At 53.8% G+C, this 23,109-nt stretch overlaps 1 protein-coding gene across 3 annotated transcripts; it reads right to left on the bottom strand.

The window, feature by feature from the left end:
* Positions 1 to 33: 33 nt before the first annotated feature.
* On the bottom strand, positions 34 to 22,452 carry Obsl1 (obscurin like cytoskeletal adaptor 1). 3 transcript variants are annotated; one of them, XM_042679134.1, is made up of 21 exons: positions 21,185 to 22,452; positions 18,863 to 19,132; positions 18,528 to 18,779; positions 18,071 to 18,373; positions 17,614 to 17,910; positions 13,664 to 13,936; positions 12,762 to 13,034; positions 11,092 to 11,364; positions 8,185 to 8,457; positions 7,125 to 7,400; positions 6,759 to 7,046; positions 6,297 to 6,572; positions 5,548 to 5,817; positions 5,144 to 5,416; positions 3,647 to 3,913; positions 2,454 to 2,566; positions 1,834 to 1,990; positions 1,537 to 1,698; positions 1,284 to 1,388; positions 746 to 1,015; positions 34 to 166 (listed from the first exon to the last, which is right to left on the bottom strand). In XM_042679134.1, the coding sequence occupies exons 1-21, from the start codon at positions 22,200 to 22,202 to the stop codon at positions 159 to 161; spliced, it is 5,697 nt and encodes a 1,898-aa protein (XP_042535068.1). In that variant the 5' UTR covers positions 22,203 to 22,452; the 3' UTR covers positions 34 to 158. The 3 variants fall into 3 exon arrangements, with proteins under 3 accessions (XP_042535068.1, XP_042535069.1, XP_042535070.1); XM_042679135.1 differs by lacking the exons at positions 34 to 166; positions 6,297 to 6,572 and having other exon boundaries at positions 738 to 1,015; XM_042679136.1 differs by lacking the exons at positions 34 to 166; positions 746 to 1,015; positions 1,284 to 1,388; ... (8 more) ...; positions 7,125 to 7,400; positions 8,185 to 8,457 and adding an exon at positions 10,447 to 10,740.
* Between the last annotated feature and the right edge of the window lie 657 nt (positions 22,453 to 23,109).

The following is a 23,109-nucleotide window of genomic DNA, read 5'->3' as shown; positions in this document are numbered from 1 at the left end:
CCCATCTTCCCAAGGCACACAAACAGGCAGGGAAACGAACGGCAGTACTTTTTATTGTTTCCAAACACCTCTGGTTCCCATGTCTCCCTGCCTGCCTGGGAGAAGGGCACACGCGTTCTAAGCTGTCCGAGGACACTCGCCTGGCCTGGTTCAGTCTCCTAGTCACCTGCAGAGGAATGACTCCACATGGGGCTTGGGGAGAGTGGGTGCCACCACCCCCATCCCCCTAGCAGGGCCTGGACACTACATGGGAATTGCTGGGCCCCATTCTTTTAGCGTCTCTGGGAGCAGTTAGGGTAGTGAAGAATAGGCCCTGTGAAGGGACTGCAGGGGGTCAAGGAAAAGAGTGGGGTGATTTTGTGTGGGAAACAGAACTAGCTTACTTTCTGCCTGGGCAGAACTTAGATGGGCAGGAGCCAGGGAGGGGGTGATGTGGGCACAGGCAGTAGTGGGTGGGTAAGTAGAAATGGAAGAGCATGAGAAAGGAGGCAACAAACCCGAACCACGCACTCCGCCCCTGTTGTTGAGAACTCAGGAATCTCTCCTTTTCAGTCCCTGGTGTGGGCTCCCTGCCCCCTCCCCCACACCCCTTCTCCAGTTCCAATCCTGCCAGGACTGCCAAGAGTCTGTCCTAAGCCCTGGAAACCCTTCCTTAGGTGTGTATCAGTCTGGTGGCTCCACGGTACTCCCCTTTCCGGGCCAGCTAGTCTGCCCCTCTGACTTCTGCCCAGTGCATTTTACTCACCCTCTACCAGCAGCCGCGTGTTGGCACTGTCCTCGCCCACCTGGCAGCAGTAGGTGCCCTGGTCCTCAGGCTGTACATCATGGATGACCAGGCTGTGGGTGGGGCCGTGGCAGCGCATCTCATATTTGTCCCCTTGGCACAGCTCGACCCCTTCCCATAACCAGCTCACGTGTCCCCCGGAGCGGGAGACAGTCACCTCCAACACCGCCCTGCGGCCAGCCAGCACGGTCTTCTCGCGAGGGGGGCGGCGGCACATCTGGAGAGGCAATGCTGGGGGTGGAAGCAGGGGTGTGCGTTAACAGCCGGCCCCCAGCCGAGATGTTCCTTTCCTTCCTATGGCTTCCACTCCTAGCATCTGTTTTCCCGGCATCTGCAAGCCCAAGTCTCTCTCCCCATCCGGTCTGCAGGAAACGCGCTGCCCTCCGTGCCCTGCCCCGAAGGGAGCCCCGTGCAGGGTGGGGAGAGCGGAGGAGGAGCGTTCCCAGGACCAATCGCCAGTCGGTCGAAGCCCCGTTCCCAGGCGGCACCGGGAGCTTACCCTCCACCTCCAACTGGGCCAAGGACTGGGCGGGTCCCGCTCGGAAGCGGACTTCACCGGCGTCCTCGGCGCGCAGCTCGCTCAGCACCAGAATGTGTTTCTTCCCTGGAGGTTAAGGAGGTGCAGGCGAGACCCGGCTCCGGGGACCGTGGAGCGGGGTCAGCCCGGGGGTGGGGCCTACCGGGGGGCGGGGTCCGCCTGAACCGGGCACCCGGGAGGCAAGAGCCGGGAGAGGGTGGGAAGGCGGCCTAACCTTCCTGTCGGATGCGAACGCGTCCTCCGGGTCTCAGCGCGCGGCCTCCGAGTTCCCAGCGCCCGGGAGTCTCAGCCTCCGACACCATGCACTCGAACGTGGCCCCGTCGCCCTCGCGGGCGCGCACCGACTGGAGCTCGCGGAGCACCGACACCGTGCGCTCTGAGGGCGGAGCCCGGGGCGTGAGGGGACGCGGCACGGCGGGGCCCCGCCCCGGCCACGCCCACCCCCGAGGCGCCTGGGGGTGGGCCGCGGGGTGGGAGCGGAAACCCGGGTCCGAAGTTGGCCTGTACCCACCACGCACGGTCAGGCGGACTGGCCCAGCTCGGATCGTTCCCACCGCACAGCTGTAGGTCCCGGCGTCCGAGGAGCTGCAGCGCCGCAGCTGGAGAAGGCGACGTGTGCCGAGGGCCTGGAGCCGGAGCCGGGGGCTGGGGGTGAGTTCGCCCCCGTCCTGTAAACCGGAGTTGCAGAGGGTCGGGCTGAGCTCAGCCTGGCTAGTACAGCCCTGACCCAGTTGCCATCAGCATTTCCCGGTGATCTGTGTTCCCCAGCCGCGGCCCTGCTGGCCCACACTTTCCCTTTCTCATCCTATCAGAAGCCCCTTTGAGACTGGTGTCACCATGTGGGGACCTTAGGCCCCAGAAGGAGCTCTAGGGGCCCCGGGCATCCAGATTCACGTACCTGCCACTCACACTGAATATGAGTCTACATTCTAGAATTGGGCTAACAAATTCCTTTCATCTGCCTCTTTGTCATCCCATTGAGCATGTTTCCTCATGGGTCACAAACATAATGATAACTGCATAGGGTTGTTGTAAGGCTTGAAGGATTCAATCTTAGCACAGTGCCAGTTCTATGGGTTGGATGTTTCTGTTGGAGGCCTTATTACTGTTATTGTGCAGACAGGCTCTGACCTTCTCCCAGGTAATATCAGCCAAGGCTCGGGAAAGCTCGCACTCGAACGTGGCTGTGTCACCCTCCGTCACCTCTAGGTCCTGCGGCCCTCGCACAATGGTCACTGGGACTTCTGAGGGTGGGAAAGGGAGGATGGTAAGGGCAATATGAAGAGCACACTTGGTCACAAGGGGTCAGTGGCAGGCACATTTAGAAAAAGTGATCAGTGGAGGCCACTAGTGAGCGGGGGACATGCAGGGACACAAGTCGCTCAAAGGGGATGCTGGACAGTGGGAGATACAGCAGAGGCCAGAAAGCCAGTGGGGTGGGCGTGGCCATCTGGGAGTCACTCTTTTTCTTTTTTTTTTTTTTTTTTTGCCAGTTCTGGGGCTTGAACTCAGGGCCTGGGCACTGTCTCTAAGCATCTTTTGCTCAAGGCTAGCACTCTACCACTTGAGCTACAGCTCCATTTTTGGCTTTTTCTGTTTATGTGGTAGTGAGGAATCAAACCCAGCACTTCTTGCATGCTAGACAAGCACTCTACCAAGCCACATTCCCAGCCTCAAGGGAGTCACTCTTTAAGATGAGCAGTGAGGGACATGCTGCTGTCTAGGGGCAGTGCAGGAATAGAGGTAAGAGAGGGGTCACCCACAGGCAGGCATTTCAGTGGGGATTGTACATGACTGAAGTGGAAAGCAATGGACACTGGGCAGCAGAAGACAGCGGGGTTCAGCAGAGCAATGAGTGTGTGTGTGGTGGGGGGAACCCTACAGCAGGCAGGCACTGGGAAACACAGATTGGAAACCAGAATGGGAGCACCAAGCAGAGTTGTCAGAGGAGTCCCCCTTAGACAGGCCTGGAGGGACTTGAATGGTCACAGGGGCCAATGGCAGGCAAAGGGGGCCACAAGAAGATGGTGTGGACACTGGGTTCCAAAGTGATCAGCAGACTATGTTCAGGCAGGCAGACAACTGTGGGACATTCAGACTATATGGGTCTGGAATGGGACATTCAGGCTATATGGGTCTGGAATGGTCACACACACAGGGCAATCACAAGGGCCACACAGAGCCAGGTTAGGGGACTCACACTCTGGCTAGGAGGTCAGTGAGGGTCACAATGGGGTAGAAAGGGTCAGTAAGGGCCACACAGGCAATGGAATCAGTAGTCACACAGAGGCATCAGCAGGCAGTGGTAGGCCCAGAGGCCACACCTCTCACTGAGAGTCTGGCCGCGCAGCGCAGGGAATCAGCTGTGAAGGAGATGCAGCCCCCATCTGCCAGGCCCAGGCTGCTGAGCTTCAGACGGTGTGTGTGGCCCTCTGTGTGAATTTGGCACTTGGGCCCTGGCTGCAGCCGGACTCCACCCCGGGCCCACTCCCCGGTCACACCCTCTTGGGATAGTTCCAGCTGGAAGGTAGCGCTGCCCCCCTCGTTGACTGCCACATCTTCCAGAGGCCTCAGTGCTCGTAGCTGCCGTGCTGGTATGAGGGAGATGGGGAGAGAGGGAGGATGGGGTGCTCCAGCTCTAAGCAGAGAGTATAAGGGTTAGCTCCTCCCCCTTCATCCTGTCAGAGCCACCCTCAACCCCCCAATCTAAGGCCCTGGTTAGAGAAGATTGTACATGGGAAGTAGGCAGGAAGAAGGAAGAACAACTAACTGGACTTGATTGGGAGAGGACCGTATTGGGGTTTGGAAAGGAGGGCATATGAAGGGAGTGAAGTTAGGTTAGGAGATTTTGGGATCTGAATGCAGGGTACTGTGACAATGGAAGAACAAAGAATCTGGGGTTAGACACATTGAGATTGGAACCTAGGTGCACCATACATTCTGTGTGCTGTATGATCTTGGGCAGTTTCACCCCTCTGGGCCTTAGTTTCCCCAACTGTACAAAGTGAATAACATTGAAACATGGGTTTATTATGATGATTAAATTAGAGAATATGTATTGCTGACCAAAATAATTCATCAAGCTTTGTGATAATATCTTTAAAATTCCTAGTGGCAGAGATCAGCACCCCCCCCCCTTTTTTTTTTGGTTGGTTGTAGAGCTTGAACTCAGGGCCTTGGGCACTGTCCCTCAGCTCTTCAGCTCAAGGCGAGCACTCTACCACTTGAGCCACAGCACCACTTCAGTTTTCAGTTAGTTGGAGATAGGAGTTTCATGGACTTTCCTGCCTGGGCTGGCTTTGAACCATGATCCTCCGTTCTCTGTTTCCTGAGTAGCTAGCATTACAGGAGTGAGCCACCGGTGCTCGGCTCCAGCCCAGTTTTTAAGGCTATGTGACTCAAGAGAAGTTAAGTAACTTGCATGAAGTCACATAGCTAAAATGCGGCTTGGGGTTGTGGTGCCAGCCATTCCTGCTTTTTAAACAAGCATGAGTACGCATGGGGTATGTGACTGGACTTAAGGATAAACACAGAGAATCTTTTTGGAGTACGGTATTTATGTTTATAGCAAAGCCAACTAGGAAATAGGAAATGGAATGCAAAGTCCTTTTGGACTTCCGAGGTAAAAAGGAGGTTTTCGTTTTGGACAGACTGCTTCAGGCCCCACCCCAGACTGGGATGGCCAGGGCAGACTTCCCTCAGCAACAAGGGGCACTTTGGTGGTGGTGGGGGGGGGAGGGGGAGTGTGTCGGGGACTCTAGGACAGCCAGGAGAGGCTGTGCAAAGGCAGGTGACGTGTTAGGAGAGGACAGGGCACTCACGCCTCACGCTGAGCCTGGCCAGGGTACGATCGTGGTGGCTCTCACAGCCGTAGGTGCCCTGGTCAGCCAGGATGACACCATGGATGAAGAGGCGGTGGATGTGGCCATCTTGAGCCATGGACAGGCGAGAATCATGAGGCAGAGGCTCCCCACCTCGCATCCAACGCACGGCCCCAGCAGCCCCGACCCGGCCTGTCTCCACTTCGAGGCACACGTCCTGGCCTTCCTCCGCCCGCACATCCTGTAGCCGCCGCAGGAACAGCAGCTCTGTCTCTGGAGGGGAAGATGAGAGGAAGCCATGGAGCCTGCAGGCTGGCCCTGCCCCAGCTCGGCAGAAGGGCAAGGCTGCCAGGCCAGGGCCATGAGGTGGGGATAGAGGTAGGAACATTGTGTTCTCATCAGACCTCGGACGTGGAGCCGGGCACTTGTTGCTGTGCCCCCTGCTCGGGCAGTCACGGCCCCTGCGTCTTCTAGCCGGCAGTTTCGTATGGTCAGTGTGCGGCTTGAACCATTCTGGGCTGTCTCCAGCTGAGGCCCTGGGGTGACAACGGCCCCGTTGCGCAGCCAGGTGACATCTGCATCTGGTGGCGAGACCTCACACCGGAACGTGGCATCATCACCCTCATGGACAGTCAGGGGCGTCAGCTCGGAGACCAGCTTCACTGGTGGTGGCTCTGGAGGAGGCAGGCATCTGGCTGTGAGCTGGCTGAGCTCCCTTTGTCCTGTCCTCAGGGTATAGTTCTCACTCCCCATCCCTGAACATACCTTAGGGAAAGGCCTAGTCTAGTGTGTGTTGGTCATGGGATGTCCCCAAAGCCCACTTATTTCAGCCAGGCCCATTTACCCTATTTATATCATTGGATGGGCACAACAGCTTGTAAGACAAGCTCTGTCCTTTCATTTCAGAGCTGGGGCTCGCAGAGATTAGATAGCTCGGCTAATGTCCTACAAATCCTGGGACACAGAGTCAGGGAGAACCTCTGCAGGTCAATTCCAGATGCCCTTCCTCAGCTATGTTTCCTGTGCACGTATCCTAGCGTCGGTCACACAGGTGTTGGAAGCAAGGCTGAGAGGGAGAATGGGAAGAGCCTAGAAGTAGGATGTGGTCCTTGGGGTGCCAGGGCCCAGAGGGTGTTAGGGGGTTCACTATTACCTTCCACACTGACGATGAAGATGCGGCTGTCCTGGGGAGCATCACACAGGTACTCCCCAGCGTCCCCGCTCCGTGCCCCCCGCACCCGTAGCACCTGCCTGGCCCCGGCCTGCTCCAGCTGCACCCGCCCCTGGTTCGCCAGGCGCTCCCCGTCCTTGTACCAGCGCACGGGGCCCCCTGGCCTGGAGAGGTGCACCACCAGCTCTAGGTCCCCGCCTGGGGCACTCCGAACCCTCGTCTGGGCTGCCTCAGGGGCCACCACCCTCACGGGGGGCTCTGTGGGGTCAGAGCTGGGCGTCACTGGGAGACAGGCACCGGAGGAGGGTAGCAGGAGGCAAGAGGGAAAGGTGCTGAGCAGAGGGATGGACAGGGTGTGTTAGGAAAGCCGGGAAGCCTAGGGTTGAGGTGCTGGGGGGGAGGAGGAGGGGGTATTTCCAAGCTTTCTGGCCAGGTTATACTCACCAGCTACCTGGAGGGTAAAACTGAGGCTGGGGGACCCTGGAGCTACTCCAGACTGACAGGTGTAGAGGCCTGTGTGGGCTGGCTCTGCAGCCAGGATGCAGAGCGTGCGGCGGGGTCCCTCGGCTTGGAGCTTTAGGCCCTGGCCTTCCTGCACGGGCTTCCCATTGTGGCTCCAGGATACAGAGGCACTAGGCCGGGACAGCTCACAGCACAGCACCACGGGCTCCCCAGGGGCCACGCAGAGCGGGCTAGGAGCTGTTTCTGGTGCAAGGAACTGCACTGGGGTTTCTGCACCAAGAGAGGAAGGTGTGTGAGCCCAGGTGTGTGCCCCAGCCTCTCCACCCTGGGCTGGCCAAGCACACCCACCAGCCAGGCTGACGTTGAAGGTAACTGCCTCATTGCGTGTCTCGCACACATACTCCCCGGCATCCTCAGGCTGGGCATGGGGCAGTGTGAGGGTGCGGATGGGCCCCACTGCCCCCAGCTGCAGGTCATCCGATGCTTCTACCTCTAGTCCGTCCTTGTACCAGCACACCCGGGACCCTGCTGGGGCCACCTCGCAGCGCAACTCCACACGCCCTGGAGCCCCGAACTGCAGATCCAGGGAGCGTGCTGTGGGGTGCACAATCCTCTCTGGTGGGGCTGGTGGGTGGGCAGAGACAGAGCCACAGGGGTTCAGCCAGCAGGCCCCCTCCCTGTCCCTCTCCTCTACTTCACAGATGAGGACCTGAGGTCTCCTAAGAGGAAAGTGACTTGCCCAAGGCCACACAGACAGAGGAGGTCAGACTCACACCTAGATCATATCCCAACCCGCCCTTCCAACCATCTGCCTTCCCTTTCTCCTTCTTTGTCTCTGATGGGCTTATCTATCACCCCTTCCCTTGTCTATCCACCAATAAAATGTAAGTTGTAGGAAGTTTTAGCTCATTAGTTCACTACTGAATTTTTTGATTTTCTGGTCATAGGGCTTGAACTCCCAGACCAGGTGCTGTCCCTCTACCACGCTGAGCCACAATACCACTTTTGGGTTTCTGGTGGTTACTTGGAGATGAGTCTCATGGACTTTCATGCCCAGGCTGGCTTCAAACCATGATCCTCAGATCTCAGCCTCCTGTATAGCTAGAACAGGTCTGAGCCACCAGTGTCCAGCTACTACGGAACATCTCGTATCTTGAGTAGTACCAAGCACAAAGTAGTTGCTCGCTAAGTATTTGGTGACTACATGACTCCTAACTGCTAGGCTCTCTCCCTATAGGCCTGTGTCTCTGTCCCAACTGGATTTGGGGCAATCAGGGTTCTATGATGCTTGGGAAGCAGGGGACACTGTCAGGAGCTTACCACTAGCCCCTACCAAAGAAGGAATAGTTGGGTGTCTGTCCTTTAATCCATCTGTCTACTTCCTGGGAGCGCCCCAGAAACTGCCCACCTGTGACAGTAACTGTGAAGAAGGCAGAGTCATCTCCAGCATCACACACAAACTCGCCCCCATCCTCGGGCTGGGCAGCGGGTAACACCAGGCGGCGGCGGGGCCCATCGCTCTCCAGCACCAGAGCCTCACTCTCCTCCACCTCCAGGCCATCCTTGTACCAGCGTACAGGTGCGTCCTCTCGGGAGAGCTCACACACCAGCGCCACACACTCCAAGCTCACGGCGATCAAGGTCACCTCATCCCGGGGGTAAATGATCCGAACTGGGGGCTCTGCAGAGCGAAGGCAGCCAAAGTCAGCCTCCCTGGAGCTATTTGGTGACAAGAAGTCGCTGCCACACATGCAATAATAAGGGTAACAAGTATCATAATAAGCAACTGAAGGTCTATGATGGTCTTTAAATCCTTGGGTCCAGGGGGGTGGCAAAATCTAGAATGCTTTAGATTCTAGAAGTGATGCATTTTTCATGTATTCCATATCCTCAGCCCCTTCCAGAGCTCTTCTCACCACAATCAATCACATTAACATTTTGCAGTGTAACGATTTACCATAAGCAAGATATAGTGAAGGGTTTGCTCATCTCTTATTGATGTAAAGATACAGATAGATTAACCCTACTGGATAATTAAAGAGTAGAAATAGCTTCACAGCAATTAAATTCAGGTTTTTGCTGAAAGGACTTTGAACACTAAACTTATATAAAAAGAAGCCTTTTGATTTTGCCAGTACTCTGCATTCCAGAATTGTGGGTGAGGAACGGTGGATCTGAACAGTGTGTAACACTCCCTCAGGCTCTGAGATCAGTACTGAGCACACTACTCACTGAACCCTCACGGCAACCCTGGGGGCTAGGTATTTATTATGTTCCCTCCATTTTCCAGATGGAGGAACTAAGGCACAGAGTCAGAAAGCAATGTTCTTAAGGTCACAGTTGGCTGCAGCTCCTCTAGGGACAGAGGAAGGCATACCATCTGTTTGAGGCAGGATCCTACTCTGCAGGCAGTAACAGGGATTTCTAGCCCAGGCTTGCAGGAACTCAGAATGTTTTTGCATCTGTGCATGTTGAGTTGCCAACATCTGTCTTAAGTATTTCCCAGGGACGCTACATGCTGATTCTGAGAGCTTATCTCCAAGTTCAGGTTACTCCTCCATAGAAAGGAAGCCAAAGCAATACTGCAGGTGACCAGCACATTGAGCTCAGGTCTGCCAACACTCTTACAGCCCCCAGGATCCTCAAGTCTCTAGCAGATTTGAGCATTTTGGCCCCCTTGTGGATGACTGGAGAACTGCTAGCTTCCTGGTCTCAGGTTTCACAGTGTGGAGGGCTGGGCAGATTCACCCACACAATTCGTTGAACTCACTACCACCATGCTAGTGAGTTCACACAGCCTTCCCCGGGCTTGATTTAGAGTCTGGAGAGTGCAGAGTCGTTCTCTGGGGTCTGGCAAGACCAGGAGACTTTAGAAGGTGGCGCCCAAGGATGTGATGATGGGAGAAGTGTGCTAGGGGGTAGCAAATGGACTGGGATGCCGGCACAGCACTGGGACCTCAGCTAGATATGGGTTTGATCTGCTCTGGTGATGTCTGTGTGAACAGCATGTGAAGAGTCTGGTGTTTTGTGGGGAAACCCATGTGAGCTGGAATTTGTGTGGGACAGGAGCAGGTGAAGATGGCTGCATCTATACATGACAGAATGTGGCACTGTAGGCTACACTATCTGGGGCAGGGAGTAAGGTCTCCAACAGCTCAGCCTGCCATTGTTCCTAGGGAGGTCAGGGAAAGGGCAACAGGACTAGGCCAACAGAGGGATGAGCCAAGCCAGCTATCGGAACTGAATTCTTCTGTGCCACCCAGAACTGCCTAAACACACAGGGATTGGCACTGTGAGCTACAGCCCTGAAGTCGCTGGCACAGACCTATCACTTCCATAATTGTCTGTACTTTTCCCACCTACAATAGTCTCTGTTCCCAGTTTCAGTGTTGGCTCTAAAGGTACTCCTTACCTCCTAACCAGGATAGCCTTGAGATTCCTACAGTGATCACAGCCAGCACACAGTGTGACTCTTTAGTGCATGGAGCTTTCCTGCCAGGCTGTGCGCTCTGAGTGAAGTGATCTCATCTGTCTGCATGCCGCTGAATGACTGGAGCCTGGCCCAAGGATGGACCTGTGTGTGGAATGGCATCTCTTCCCCAGGCCCTGCCTGCGTCTCCCCTGCTCTCTGGGCTGAGCCCTCCTCCCTCACAGCACTTATCACGAGGTGTCACTGCACATTTATTCGTGTGTTTATTTGTTTAACACAGGGGTCGCAAACTCAAAAGACCCACAGGGGCCAGGCAGGGCAGGTCAATGGATGAAGCAGTGTGGGAAGAGGTAAAAAGAATAGCAGAGGGCAGGACAGAGGAAAGGGGGGCCCATATATGGGGAAGCTGCTACTCAGTGCCAGCTGTTCGTCTCCATGGGGGGAAGCGAGACCAGAGCCGTCGGGTCTTCGGCTTTTTCAAGAGGACGCATAACTCCGGATTGTTATTTGAACTGTCCTGACTTTGGTAAGACTCTGCAGGCCAAACAAAACACATCTGTGGGCTGTCAAGGGACTGCCTGTTTGCGACCCCTGGTTAACAGCTGCCTCCCCCTCTAGACTGGCAGCGCCCCTTCCCCACCCCTCCCCTCACAGAGAACCAGAACCGAGCCTGTATTACTCACCAGCTGGTCAAGCCCATGACCCCGCATCTGGCCAAGGCAATGCTCAGTGAGCTGGTGAAGCACAGCATAGCCTAGCCTTAGCACCAGCCTTTTTTTTCCCCAGCAGAGACCCTGGTATATGTACCCCACAGCCCCTTTCTCCCTCCCCACAGGACTCAGAGTGGCCCTCTGGCGACTCTGGGGAGCGAGGGTGGGCCCACACCTGTGACCGTGACGGTGAAGGAGGCTGACTCATCATCGATTTCACATAAGTACTCGCCGGAGTCCTCAAGCTGGACGGCGGGCAGCACCAGGCGGCGGATGGTGTCCTCCTTCTGCAGGACTAGTGCTGGACTCTCTACCACCTCCGCACCATCCTTGGTCCAGCGCACCTCAGCCCAGGGTCGGCACAGCTCACAGGTCAACACCACGCGCTCCAGGCGCACGGCTGCCACATACACCTTGCCGCTGGGGTACACGATCCATGAGGACACATCTGCAGGGCACAGGAGGCTGGGCTGGAATGCCCTTCTGCTTCCCCGATTCACATCTGTTCCCTCGCCTCGGAAGTTGGTCAAGTAGTAGGAGACAGCAATCTTAGACAAATGCTCACAGTATTCTGAATACAACCATCAAAAGCTAGGGATTTTGTTATTTCCCTTCCCCTCCTCAAATTAGAAAAATGTATATACAAGATGCAGGGCACCGGAATCAAAAACAGTGAAAACAGGGGTTATACCATGGGGGAAGAACATACAAAAGAAGCAAAAAAAAATCACATAGCAAATTATAAGTACATTAAAAACAACAGCAACAAAGATAAAACCTCGTGTCCCTATCTTGGGATTCATTTTGCTTAGCATCATCTTACATGGTCATTATGTATATAGCTTTTGACCTTTTCTGCTTGTCCTAGACATATGCTAGTTATTGTAAATAAGGGAAACCATGGGAACTATGTTTCTTTGGGCCTGGCTTACTTCACTTAATGTAATTTTTTCCAAGTCTTTCCATTTCCTAACAAATGAGGCAATGTCATTCTTTCTAACGGAAATGTACAAGACACTATGTTGAAAAGAACTTTACAACTTCAGGGTTGGGGAGGAGTTGGGGAGGTTGGGAGGGAAGGGATAGTAGGGGAAAAACAAAGGAGGTGGTAACAATGCTCGATAGGAAATATACTCATTGCCTTATTCATGTAACTGTAACCCTTCTGTACAGTATCTTTACAATAAAAAATATATAATAAAAAAGCTAGGGAAACAAACGATAATAGTCGTCAAACATCACAGCTGAGGGCCAGTGGCTCAAGCCTATAATCCTAGCTATTTAGGAGGCTGAGATCTGAGGTCTACAGTTCACAGCCAGTCTGAGCAGCTTATCTCCAATTACCCAGAAAAAGCCAGATGTGGAAGTGTGACTCAAGTGGTAGAGAGCTAGCCTTGAGCAAAAAAAGCTAAGCAAAAGTGAAAGTTCCTGAGTTCAAGCCCCAGTACCAACACATGTGCGTGCACACACACACACACACACACACACACACACACACACACACACACACACGTCAGCTTTGTATTGCCAGTGGCTTCAGAGTGGGGCCCATGTTTCTATGGGTGGGACAGGGATGGTATGACCCTGTTGACCCCTCTAGTGCCTGAGACCATCTGTGCTGCAACAGACCTGCCAACCCCAAAGATTACTGCTGACTGGGATCTCCAGAAGAATGGAGAAGGCAGGGCTTTTCTGGTGATATACATAGCCAGTGCTCGTAACAATGTATTTCCCCAGTGTGGCTAGACCACGCTCAGGAAAGGGAAGGGAGGAGGTATGACAGCTAGGGAGAGGGTAATGGGTGAAGAGTGACACAGGAGTGGCTGTGGCCCCTCTGGTCCCCACCTGTGATGGTGACAGTGAAGTAGGCACGCTCCTCTCCAGCAACACACTGAAACTCGCCCCCATCAGAGGGCTGGGCGGTGGGCAGCACCAGCCGGTGACGGGGCCCTTCATTTTCCAGCACCATGAAGTCACTTTCCTCCACCTCCTGCCCGTCTTTGTACCAGCACACAGGGGCGTCCTCTCGGTCCACCTCACAGGTCAGCATGACACATTCGGAGGTGATGGCATGTACAAATACATGCTCCTGGGGGTCCACGATATGTACGGGGGGGTCTGGATGGGGAGCAAAGATGAATCACATAGATATCCCACACATGAGAGACAAGATTCCAAACTGACCCTGAGGCCAGGAAACACAAGTCTGCACTAGGAGAGAAGGACTCACGAAAGCCACCAGACCAGTGGCCTCAACAGTGTATGACCTGTCCTCCTCCAGCAGAAAGCCAGGCCTGGTGTGAAATCTGGGCTGTCATGCTAGCTGCATGTAATAATGAATAAGCTGCATTATCTCACTGAGCCTGTTTCTTTGTGAGCTGGAGATACATGGTGCCTCATCTTGTTTGAATATTAAACAATAGAGTATACAGATGAAGTACTTAGTACCGCACAAAGCTCAGGGTAGGTACCCAATAAAATGTTAGCCCCCATTTCTCCTTTCATTAATAGTATTTAGTTTCCTCATCCAGCTCAGCAGAGAAAAGTGGGGAGAAGGCAAGTGTACTAGAGGGTGTTGGCACTGGAGAGGGTAAAGATACAAGTGCACAGAGACGTAAAATATGTATCATGGCTCACCAAGGCCTCCTTATCAGGGAACCCCTCCCTCCAAAAAGACAGACCAGAGGGGCTTTCATGGCCCTGAATCAGCCTCAGCTGGAGGAGCATGGGCCAGTGCCCTTCCTGACCTTGAACAGTGATGCTGAAGAACGCTGAGACTCCTTCTGTTCTGCATTCAAACTCGCCGCTGTCTTGGACACAGGCCTCAGGCAGGATCAGACGGTGTTTGCGCCCATCCCTCTTCACCACTAGCGACTCGTTCTCCTCCACTTTCTGCCCATCCTTGTACCAGATTGCTGGGAAATCCACCCGTGAGAGCTCACAGGTCAGCACCACCCGCTCCGAGGTTGTGAAGGTCAATGACACTTTGTCCTGGGGACTCAGGATGTGCACTGGGCTCTCTGTGTGGGGAGAAGTCTGATCACACAGTGCATCCTCAGTCTGCTCTGTCTCAGATGAGCACCCCTCTCCTCACTGCATGTGCCCACTATGGAGGTGGCTACATCAGAGAAGACAACTGCCATCTAAGCAACTGTTGGGGGATATCATATTGAGCGAGACAAGCCAAGCTAAAAAAACATGATATCCTATGTTTTTCCTCATATATGGAGGATAGACCTAAAATACATACATATTCATAGAGATCTGCATAAGTATATATACCCATATATACGTAGTTACACACACACACACACACACACACACACACACACACACACGCACACACACACGCGCGCGCGCGCATAAGCTTAGAACAGGTAGGTATCTAACTAACCAAGGGACTATTTAGAAAGAGAAGGAGAAGAAAGAGGCAAAAAGACAGAGGGTGAATAATCTTGAAATATATTTCAACAGCACAAGAAAACAGCATAAAGAACCTCATGAAAAGCTGTTGATCAACAGATGATTGGGGGCGGGGAAGGGAAGAGAAACAAGCTGTCCAGGCACAGGTGGCTCAGGCCTGGTAATCCTAACTATTGAAGAGGCCGAGATCTGAGGATTGCAGGTCAAAGCCAGTCCAGGCAGGAAAGTCCACGAGACTCTTATTTCCAGTTAACCAACAAAAGGTTGGAAGTGGAGCAGTGGCTCAAGTGGTAGAGTGTTAGCCTGGAGAGAAAAAGCCAAGCAAGAGAGCAAAGCTCTGAATTTAAGCCCCAGTAGTAGCATGTATGCATGTGTATATGCGCGAGTGTGTGTGTGTGTGTGTGTGTGTGCGCACGCGTGCGTGTGTGCTTACAGGTGCACACACACACACACACACACACACATAGAAACAGGCTATGATGGTGGGCACGAGCAGCAAGGGGTTGGACAAACAAGGAGGGTGAATGAGGAGGAATATGGTTGAAGTAGACTGTTGGCATTTATGAAAACAACCATGGAACCGGTTGAAATTGTTTTAGGAAGAGGGAGAGAAAGAGCAGTACTAGAAGGTATGAGATTGATCTGGAATATTTAAGTGGAAATGCCATAAAGAAATCCCTCCCTGTATAACTAATGTATGCTAATAAGAATAAATTAAAAATAGGTTTGGGGTTGTGGCTCAGTGGTTGACCGTTCGCCTTGTATGTGCATGAGGCTCTGGGTTTAACCTCTAGCACCTTGGGGAAAAAAGAATAGTAGTACTGGGAGGTGGTGGAACCTTTGAGATGTGAAGTCCAGTGGGAAGGAGTTAGATCATTGGAAGTATCATCCTTGGAAGTGATTAATGCAGTTCTCATGGAACTCCAGTAGGCTAAGAGAGTGGGTTGTTGTAAAGAGGCTGTGCTTGGCTTCTTCCACACATAGCTATTTCCTTTCCTACTTCTTTACCATGTTGTGACTCAGCCAAAGGGGACCCTTACAAGAGGCTGAGCAGTTGGGGCTGTCTGGTCTCCAACAATTCGGCCTCCCCAAAACTGCTAAACAAACTTCTTTCCTTTACAAAGCACAGACATCAGGTATTCTGTTGTAAAGAAAATGAACTAAGACAAGCTTTATGCCAACACTTAAAAGAGCAGTGGTTTTACAATTACTAAATGGGCAAGGGAACTAAAGAGGGACTTCTCAAATGAAGAAATAAAAATGGCAAAGAAACACATGAGGAAATGTTCATCATCCCTGGTGGTGAAGGAAATGCAAATAAAGACAACCCTGAGATACCACCTTACCCCAGTCAGAATGTCCCACATCCACAAATCAGCCAACGACAAATGCTGGAGGGGATGTGGAGAAAGAGGAACCCTATTACACTGCTGGTGGGAATGTACACTTATACAACCACTTTGGAAAGCAGTCTGGAGGGTCCTTAGAAAGCTAAAGATTGACCTCCCTTACGACCCAGTCATACCACTTCTAGGCATCTACCCTGAACAACAGGAACCAATATACAAGGACACATGCACCTCCATGTTTATTGCAGCACTGTTCGCAATAGCTAGGATATGGAAACAACCTAGGTGCCCCACCACAGATGAATGGATCCAAAAATTGTGGTATCTATACACAATGGAATATTATGCAGCCATTAGAAATGACAAAATAATGGCATTTGCAGGGAAATGGATGGAGCTAGAAGGAATCATGTTGAGCGAGGTAAGCCAAGAACGAAGAGACAAACGGTACATGGTCTCCCTCATAAGTGGATGCTAAATCCAAAAGGTTAGTGATACGACAAAACTAACAGGACTTAAGAAACAAAGAACTCCCGCTCATCTGGTTGAACCACTACTAAATATCCTCATGCTGCTGATCACAAATATGGTATATAACATGTGAACACTGTTATATATTACAGACTGTGGTAGACAATTTGCTCCAGGGAAGTTAGAATGAACTTGTGACTTTGAAATTATGTAATCATTTAATCACAATCAAAAAAAAAAAAAAAAAAAGAACCTCGGGGAAGGGAGGGAGGGAGGGGATGGTAGGGGGAAAACAATGGAGGGGGTAACAATGTTCAAGAGGAAGTGTACTCATAACCTCACTCATGTAACTGTGACCCTCTGTATAGTAGCTTTACAATAAAAAAAAAAAAAAAAAAAAAAAAAAAAAAAAAAAAAGAGCAGTGGTTTTAGTATAGTTAATAATTCCTAAACAGTCTGACAACAATATCATCCTCAGACCTTCAAACACACAGGGGCCAGGAAATGTGCATTGAAAGCTAGCCCCCTCTGGGAATGCTGCTCTTGTGACTGGTGATTTCTGACTGTGTCCTCTGCTTGTGACATTGACAGTATAACCTCAGGGACCTGCTCTTGGGTACTGCTGGATTTCTTGATGTTCTTATGAACTCCAGCAATGGCAGGATGACTGATACCACAGTGTTTCTTAAAGTTTTAGTCCCCCTACCGCCAACTGTCCTTAAGCATGCTTCATGTCCTCTCCTCTGTTTCAAAGGGGGCCCAGAGGGATTCTGGAATCAGACTATCTGGGTTCATAATCCAGAACTACCACTCAGGGCGCTGGGAATGTAACTTAGTGATAGAGTGCTTGCCTAGCATGCATGAAGCCCTGGGTTCAATTCCTCAGCACTACATGAACAGAAAAAGCTGGAAGTGGTGCTGTGGCTCAAGTGGTCCAGGGCTAGCCTTGAGCAAAAGAAGCTCAGGGACAGTGCCCAGGCCCTGAGTTCAAGCCCCAGGACTGGCAAATAAACAAAAGAACTACCACTTATATCTTTGTGACTTTGGGCAAGTCATTTAGCTGTTCTGTGCCTCAATGACAGAAGACCCTATCTTATAGGATTAACGAGTTTACATCAAGTGGTTAGGATTATGTGTGGCTCATGGGAAACTGCTATAGACAACAGATTAGCGGCAACTAGATAACAGAACAGGAAGTAGTCAAGGACAGGGTCCCAGGACCCACAGCTTTTGTAGGAGATGACAAATATGACCAAATTCTGTTAAGTACAAAGCTCTCCAGGGGGGCTGGAATATGATGCTTACTAAGGTAACACAGTGTACTATACTTCTGGACCTCAAGCTGAGCCCATCATGGTTCCTCATGCTCCTTGTCCACCGTATTTGCCATGTTTGGTCAACAGGGCTCTGTGTCTTAACCCTATCTACCCACTCAAGTCCCCACAAGCACCAACCTTGGATGGTGAGGGCTGCCGAGTCCTGTACGCCAGGGCAGCTGAAGCCAACCAGGGCCCCACTGTCCTGATGCTTGACAGCCTGCAGGACGAGTCTGTGCTGCAGGCCCTTCTGTTCCATTCGATACCGGAGGGCCCCAGGCTCTACCTGGCCCTCCGGCTCATTACTCTGGAGCTCTTCCCCATTAAGGAACCAGGTGCCCTGGATGATGGTGGAGAGATCCAAGGAGAAGACAGCATCTTCCCCATCGTATACCTGCACATCCTCTAGCCCTTTCACCAGGCGAGCTGTGGGCACTGAGGTAGGAACAGGGTGTGACCATTAGAATGGGTAGCAGAGGGCAGGAATTGGCAGATGGAAGGACGTAAGAGGACAGGAACTGAAGGTCAAGAAGTGATGGGAGGGTATAACTTATGGACAGCCACGGACAGGCAGGGTCTGAAAAGGTGGACTCACCGAGGTGAGCAGAACCGTTGAACACAACGTGGGGACTCCGGCCATGTTCGCTGACGGTGCAGACACGGAAGCGGTAGTCTCCCTCCGAGGGCACGCAGTCCCCTGGCACCTCCACGGCTCCAGCTTTCTCAATGCTGAAGCACTGGATCCAGTCTTCAGAGCCCACTTCCTGTCTCTCCAGCCGGTAGATGAAGGAGGTCTCAGGGGGTGGCTCAGGCGGTTTCCAGGTCAACAGGACCGTGTTCTGATGGCCCTTGAACATCTCAACCAACACAGGGGGGCCCGGAGGATTGTGCTTGATGCCTGAGACAAAGGCAGGGTCTGTACCCGCTGAGCCTGGCTTATGTCCCTTCTCCCCACACCCCTTTCCCATGAAATCTACTTTACCAACCCAGACACTGGCATCTGGTCACCCTCCCACCCTGGCTGTCCTGTCCAGAGGCCTTCATGCCCTCACATTTGACTCTGAGCAGAGTGGTGGTACGGGAGTTGCCCAGGCTAAAGGTGATCTCGCCAGCATCTTCTCGGGTCACCCCTGGAAGAACCAGGGCATGCATGTGGCCACAGCTGCTCTGGCAAGTGGCCGGCAGCTCCTCCCCATCTCGGCTCCAGCAGCCCTCAACCCCAGCCTCTTGAGTCTCCACCAGCAACACAGCATTCTCTCCCTCCAGGACATCGAGCTTGCGGGGCAGCCTCTTGACAATGGGGCCTGAGATGTGGATGAGAATCCATTAGCCCAGGGTGGAGACACTAACAGCTTCAGCCTTGGGGTCCTCCCACTGGCTGGCTGACCTTTGACTGTCACGTTGGCCACTGTGCGCACTCGACCCCGCATCTCACACAGGTAGATGCCATCATCATCTGCCTTCAGCCTGTGGATGATGAGGCGCCTGATAGTGCCCTCCTCGATCTGCTCGTACTTGCGGCAGGGCAGCAGTCGTTGGTCCTCGCGGAACCAGGCTGTGGGGATTCTGGAGTTGGGTACTTTACACTCCAGCACGGCGATCCCATGCTCTCTCCCCTCCACATCCTGCAGGGGTCTGGTGAATCGGAGGCGGGGCTCTGCAGAAAGAGGAGAGCAAAGAGAAGGCTCTGGAGAGGGGGTTAACCTTAAAAGGGAGACAGCTCAACATACATTGGCTCAGGCTGTTTGCTTTCTCTAGAGACAGCAGCCAGATGGGATTGGAGCAAAACCCAGAAGGGAAATCAGATGGCCTAACTTCTTATCTGATGCTCACTAGACACATCACCTAAAGCAAGTTTATTTAAAGGTTCTGTGCCTCCTTTTCCTTACTTGTAAAATGGGGAAAGTTAGAGGGGTGGGAGCAGATCAGCAAGTTCCTTCCTTCCTTCATTATTTTCCCTTCTTTCTTTCCTTCCCTCCCTTTCTATGGTTTGGAACTCAGGGTCTTGTACTTGCCTAGGCAGGCATATACTCATTCCAGATTCATGATTTTCAAACTCCCTCAGAGGCACTTCACAAAGTCTACCAGGGCATGAATTGAATGTCATCTTTCCTTCTTTCTTTCCTTCCTTCCTTCCTTTCTTTCTTCCTTTCTTTCCTTTTTTCTTTCTTTCTTTGCCAGTCATGGGCTTAAATTCAGTGCCTGGGCACTGTTCCTGAGGTTTTTTTGCTCTAGTGATCTACCACTTGAGCCACAGTGCCACTTCCAGTGCTTTTGGTAGTTCATTGGAGATAAGAGCACAGGCTTTTCTGCCCAGACTGTTTCAAACCTGGTCCTCAGATCTCAGCCTCCTTAGTAGCTAGAATTTCAGGCAAGAGCCACTGGTGCTTGGCTTGAATGCCAGTTTTGAAATAATTCTAATTGTTTTCAAAATTGTGTTTCAAAAATAGGAAACCAGAGGGTTAATTGGGTTGCCAGAGAAGCAAGTTCTTACATACTGCTCTGGGAAGTTTCTCTTGCCTTCCCACTGGGCTTTTCTTTCTTGACATTGATCCAGTTCAGCACTGGCCTGTCAAGTTTGTGCATACCAAGCTGTATCCACAAGGCCACAACGATAGCCCAGGTACTACATGCTTGACTGCACGCTAGGCAGGGCTCAAGAAAATTTGCCAACATTTTTTCCTGAGAGGGAGAAAAGTTGGGTAATAACTAGTAAAAGTGAAATCCCTCGATTTGTGATAAAACCCTGTTATAGAGAACTTTAGCATCTAGTGTGAGATTGAGGAGTTTTTGTTTGCTCTGAATTTTCTGCTTGTGAATAATCTAAGCATAGATTAGATATTGGTGATTCAACTGTGACATAATTTTCTCCTTCACCTTCCTCTTCTTTCAAACCTGAGTTTAATGAAAGAATCGCTGAAAACTGCAGGATAGTTTTCCTCTGTCAAGCCTACCTCTTTTTATGTGATGTCCCCAAGGCTTTCCTCAAAAGTTCAGAGGAGACTGCGAAACAACCTCTACTCCAAATGTGTATATTCAATACAACAGCGCTCTGTTCTCACTGATTAGACTTAAAGGAGCATGTTATAAATTTATAGACAAATGCTCTGTGTGTGTGGGGGCGGGGTGGTACTGGGGCTTGAACCCCGTGCTTTCATTTGGCGTTTTAGGCTCACTGGCTGACACTCTACCATTTGGCCTTCTACTGATTAATTGGAGATAACCAGTAAACTTTTCTGCTAGGACTGTCTTTGCAGCCAGGAACTGTGATCCTCAGATCTCAGCCTCAGGAGAAGCTAGGATTACAGCTTCAACGCTTTTTTAAATCTCTTACAAATTGGAGCTACCAGCAGGAATTCGGTTGGGGAAGGCGGACTAAAATGGCCAAGGTTGAAAACTGTGAGTTCTAGGTCTCCCACGGTTCCTGCATCAACCACTCCTTGACCCCATCCACCACCACCCCATCCTGCCTTCAGAATCAACTGGTGGTCAGCTAAGTTCCAGGGGATCCTGGAATCCCACTAAATCCGTGTCCCTTGGCAGGTAGGAACAGGGTAATCATACTAATTAATCACACATACCTTCCCCCCCCCCCCCCCCCCCCGCCAATGAAGGCAGCTGGGCACCTAAGGGGGGAGGAGTAGGAAGGGCTTCAGAGGTCTCTGGGGGCCAGGCCCCAGCCCCGGGACCCCCAGCCCTGGGGCGCTACCTTTGACGTGTAGCTGCACGGCGCTGAGCGTCTGGCCCGCGGAGTTGCGGGCGGCGCAGACGTAGAGCCCGCGGTCCTTGGCCTGGCAGTAGAGCACCTTGAGCACAAAGCCGCCGTCGCGGTCGCGGTACATGAGGCGGCGGCGGTCGGGGAGCAGCGGGCGGCCCTCCCAGTGCCATTCGATCTCGGGCTCGGGCTTGCCCATCACGTAGCAGCGGAATTTGGCGTGCTTGCCCTCGTTGACCCAGAAGGTCTTGGGCGCACACTTGAGCGGCTCCACCACGGGGCCGGGCGGCTCGTCGGGGTCGTCGGGGGGACTGTCGGGGGGCTGCTGCACCTGGAGCAGCGCGCCGGCCTGCGCGTGGCCGTGCGCGTTGCGGGCGTGGCACACGTAGACGCCCGAGTCGGGCAGCCGCGCCGCCGGGATGCGCAGCGCCAGGCGCACGCCCGGGCCACCCACGGCGCGGCCCGGCTCCAGCGCGAAGTGGCTGCTGTCCCACACCTCGTCCAGCGCCATCCCGTCCTTCTCCCAGTACAGCGTGGGCTCGGGGAGGCCCCCCACCTGGCACGTCAGCACCACCTCCGCCCCCCGCAGCACCCACTGGGAGCGGGGCCCCGTGAGGAACACCGGCGCGCCCTCCCCGGTCCCCGGAGGCGGCCGCGGCTGCTCGGCCGGCCGGGGCTCGGGCTCGGGCTCGGGGGCCGGCGGCTCCAGCACGGTGACGGCGGCCGCGGCGTAGGCCTCCCCGGCGGCATTGCGGGCGCGGCACACGTAGACGCCGGCGTCGGTGGGCAGCGCGCCGCTCAGCAGCAGGCCGTGCTCCGCGCCGTCCTCGGGGAAGCTCAGGCGCTCCGAGGCCGCCAGCTGCTGCCCGCCTTTCTCCCACACCACGGTGGGCGGCGGCTCGCCCAGCACCACGCACTTGAGCTCGGCCTCGGCGCCACTTACCACCCGCACGGGCCGCGGGAAGCGCAGGAAACACGGGGGGCTCCCCTGGTCCCCCGAGCCCGCCTTCATCGCGGCGGCTGCAGAGGGTCGGCCCGGGCGCCCCGAGGCCCGGGAGGGAGGTGCGAGCGTGGGGGCCCGCGGGGGGCTCTTCCCGGGCCCTTGCTTGCTCCCCCCACTCGCCCGGCTCGCTTGCTTACCCCTCGGGCCCGAGCTACAGCTTGGCGAAGCGGCCGAGATTCCCGGGCCCGAGCCCAGCGCTCAGGAGGCAGTCCTTCCTGTTTGCCTTTGCAGCCAGGGGCCCCGCGGCCTCCCCTGCCCGCGGCCCGGCTTCCTGCTCTCCAGAGCCTCTCTCCCCAGCCCCCTCCCACAGCCAGGGCCTCTTTCCCCTCCTCCCTCCCACCTCCAACCGCCAGGTTCCCAACCGCCGGCCAGGCTTGGGCCTGAGTGGCAGAGGCGCCTGCAGCTGCCAATCCCCAAAAATATTCTCTGATGACACAGCTGGAGGACGAGAGCCCAGACTGGCTCCTCCGGGCTAAGTATAGAGCAGGCAGGACCACCTGGCCCCCCGCTGGAGCCCCAGTTCTCAGCCCTTCCTCCTACACTGTCTGGCCCAGCAGCTGCTTGGCTAAAAGGGGCCCCAGAAGGACTGAGGGGGGCTGGTGCATTCTGTCTCCCTAACAAATGCCACTTTCAGGGAGCTGGCCAACCTCGGCTCCCAAGCTCCTGTCTCACTTGATGGCACCTTTGTGTTGGGTGCTTCGAGGGGGGTGGGGGGGTGCATAAGGGGGAAAAGTTGGCATGCTTGAGTGTGTAGGTCAGGTCACTTGGGGTGAACATTCTCCCTAGCCCCCTCCCCCACATTCTTGGCGGGAGTGGGAGATAAGGCTCAGGGACACAGACATCTGCGTCAGAGATAGGAGGTCTCAATGCCATGGGCAGGGGCAACTTGGACTGCAGGGCGTGGGAAGGAGGGGGG

Source organism: Dipodomys spectabilis, unplaced genomic scaffold (assembly GCF_019054845.1).
Source record: "Dipodomys spectabilis isolate Male_0828 unplaced genomic scaffold, ASM1905484v1 ptg000051l, whole genome shotgun sequence".
Lineage (NCBI taxonomy): Eukaryota > Metazoa > Chordata > Mammalia > Rodentia > Heteromyidae > Dipodomys > Dipodomys spectabilis.
The sequence above is the reverse complement of the archived record's forward strand: the minus strand, read 5'-3'. Positions and strand labels throughout refer to the sequence as shown.

What these genes read in the sequence shown, in the direction of transcription:
- Obsl1 (XM_042679134.1), bottom strand. Translation starts at nt 22,202, where the DNA reads ATGAAGGCGGGCTCGGGGGACCAGGGGAGCCCCCCGTGTTTCCTGCGC. An exon ending in GGCAGCCCTCACCATCCAAG is followed by an intron (nt 13,937 to 17,613) that starts GTTGGTGCTTGT and finishes CTCCCCACACAG; the next exon opens with AGAGCCCAGTGCACATCCTG. An exon ending in CTTCATCGTCAGTGTGGAAG is followed by an intron (nt 5,818 to 6,296) that starts GTAATAGTGAAC and finishes TGCCTCCTCCAG; the next exon opens with AGCCACCACCAGTGAAGCTG.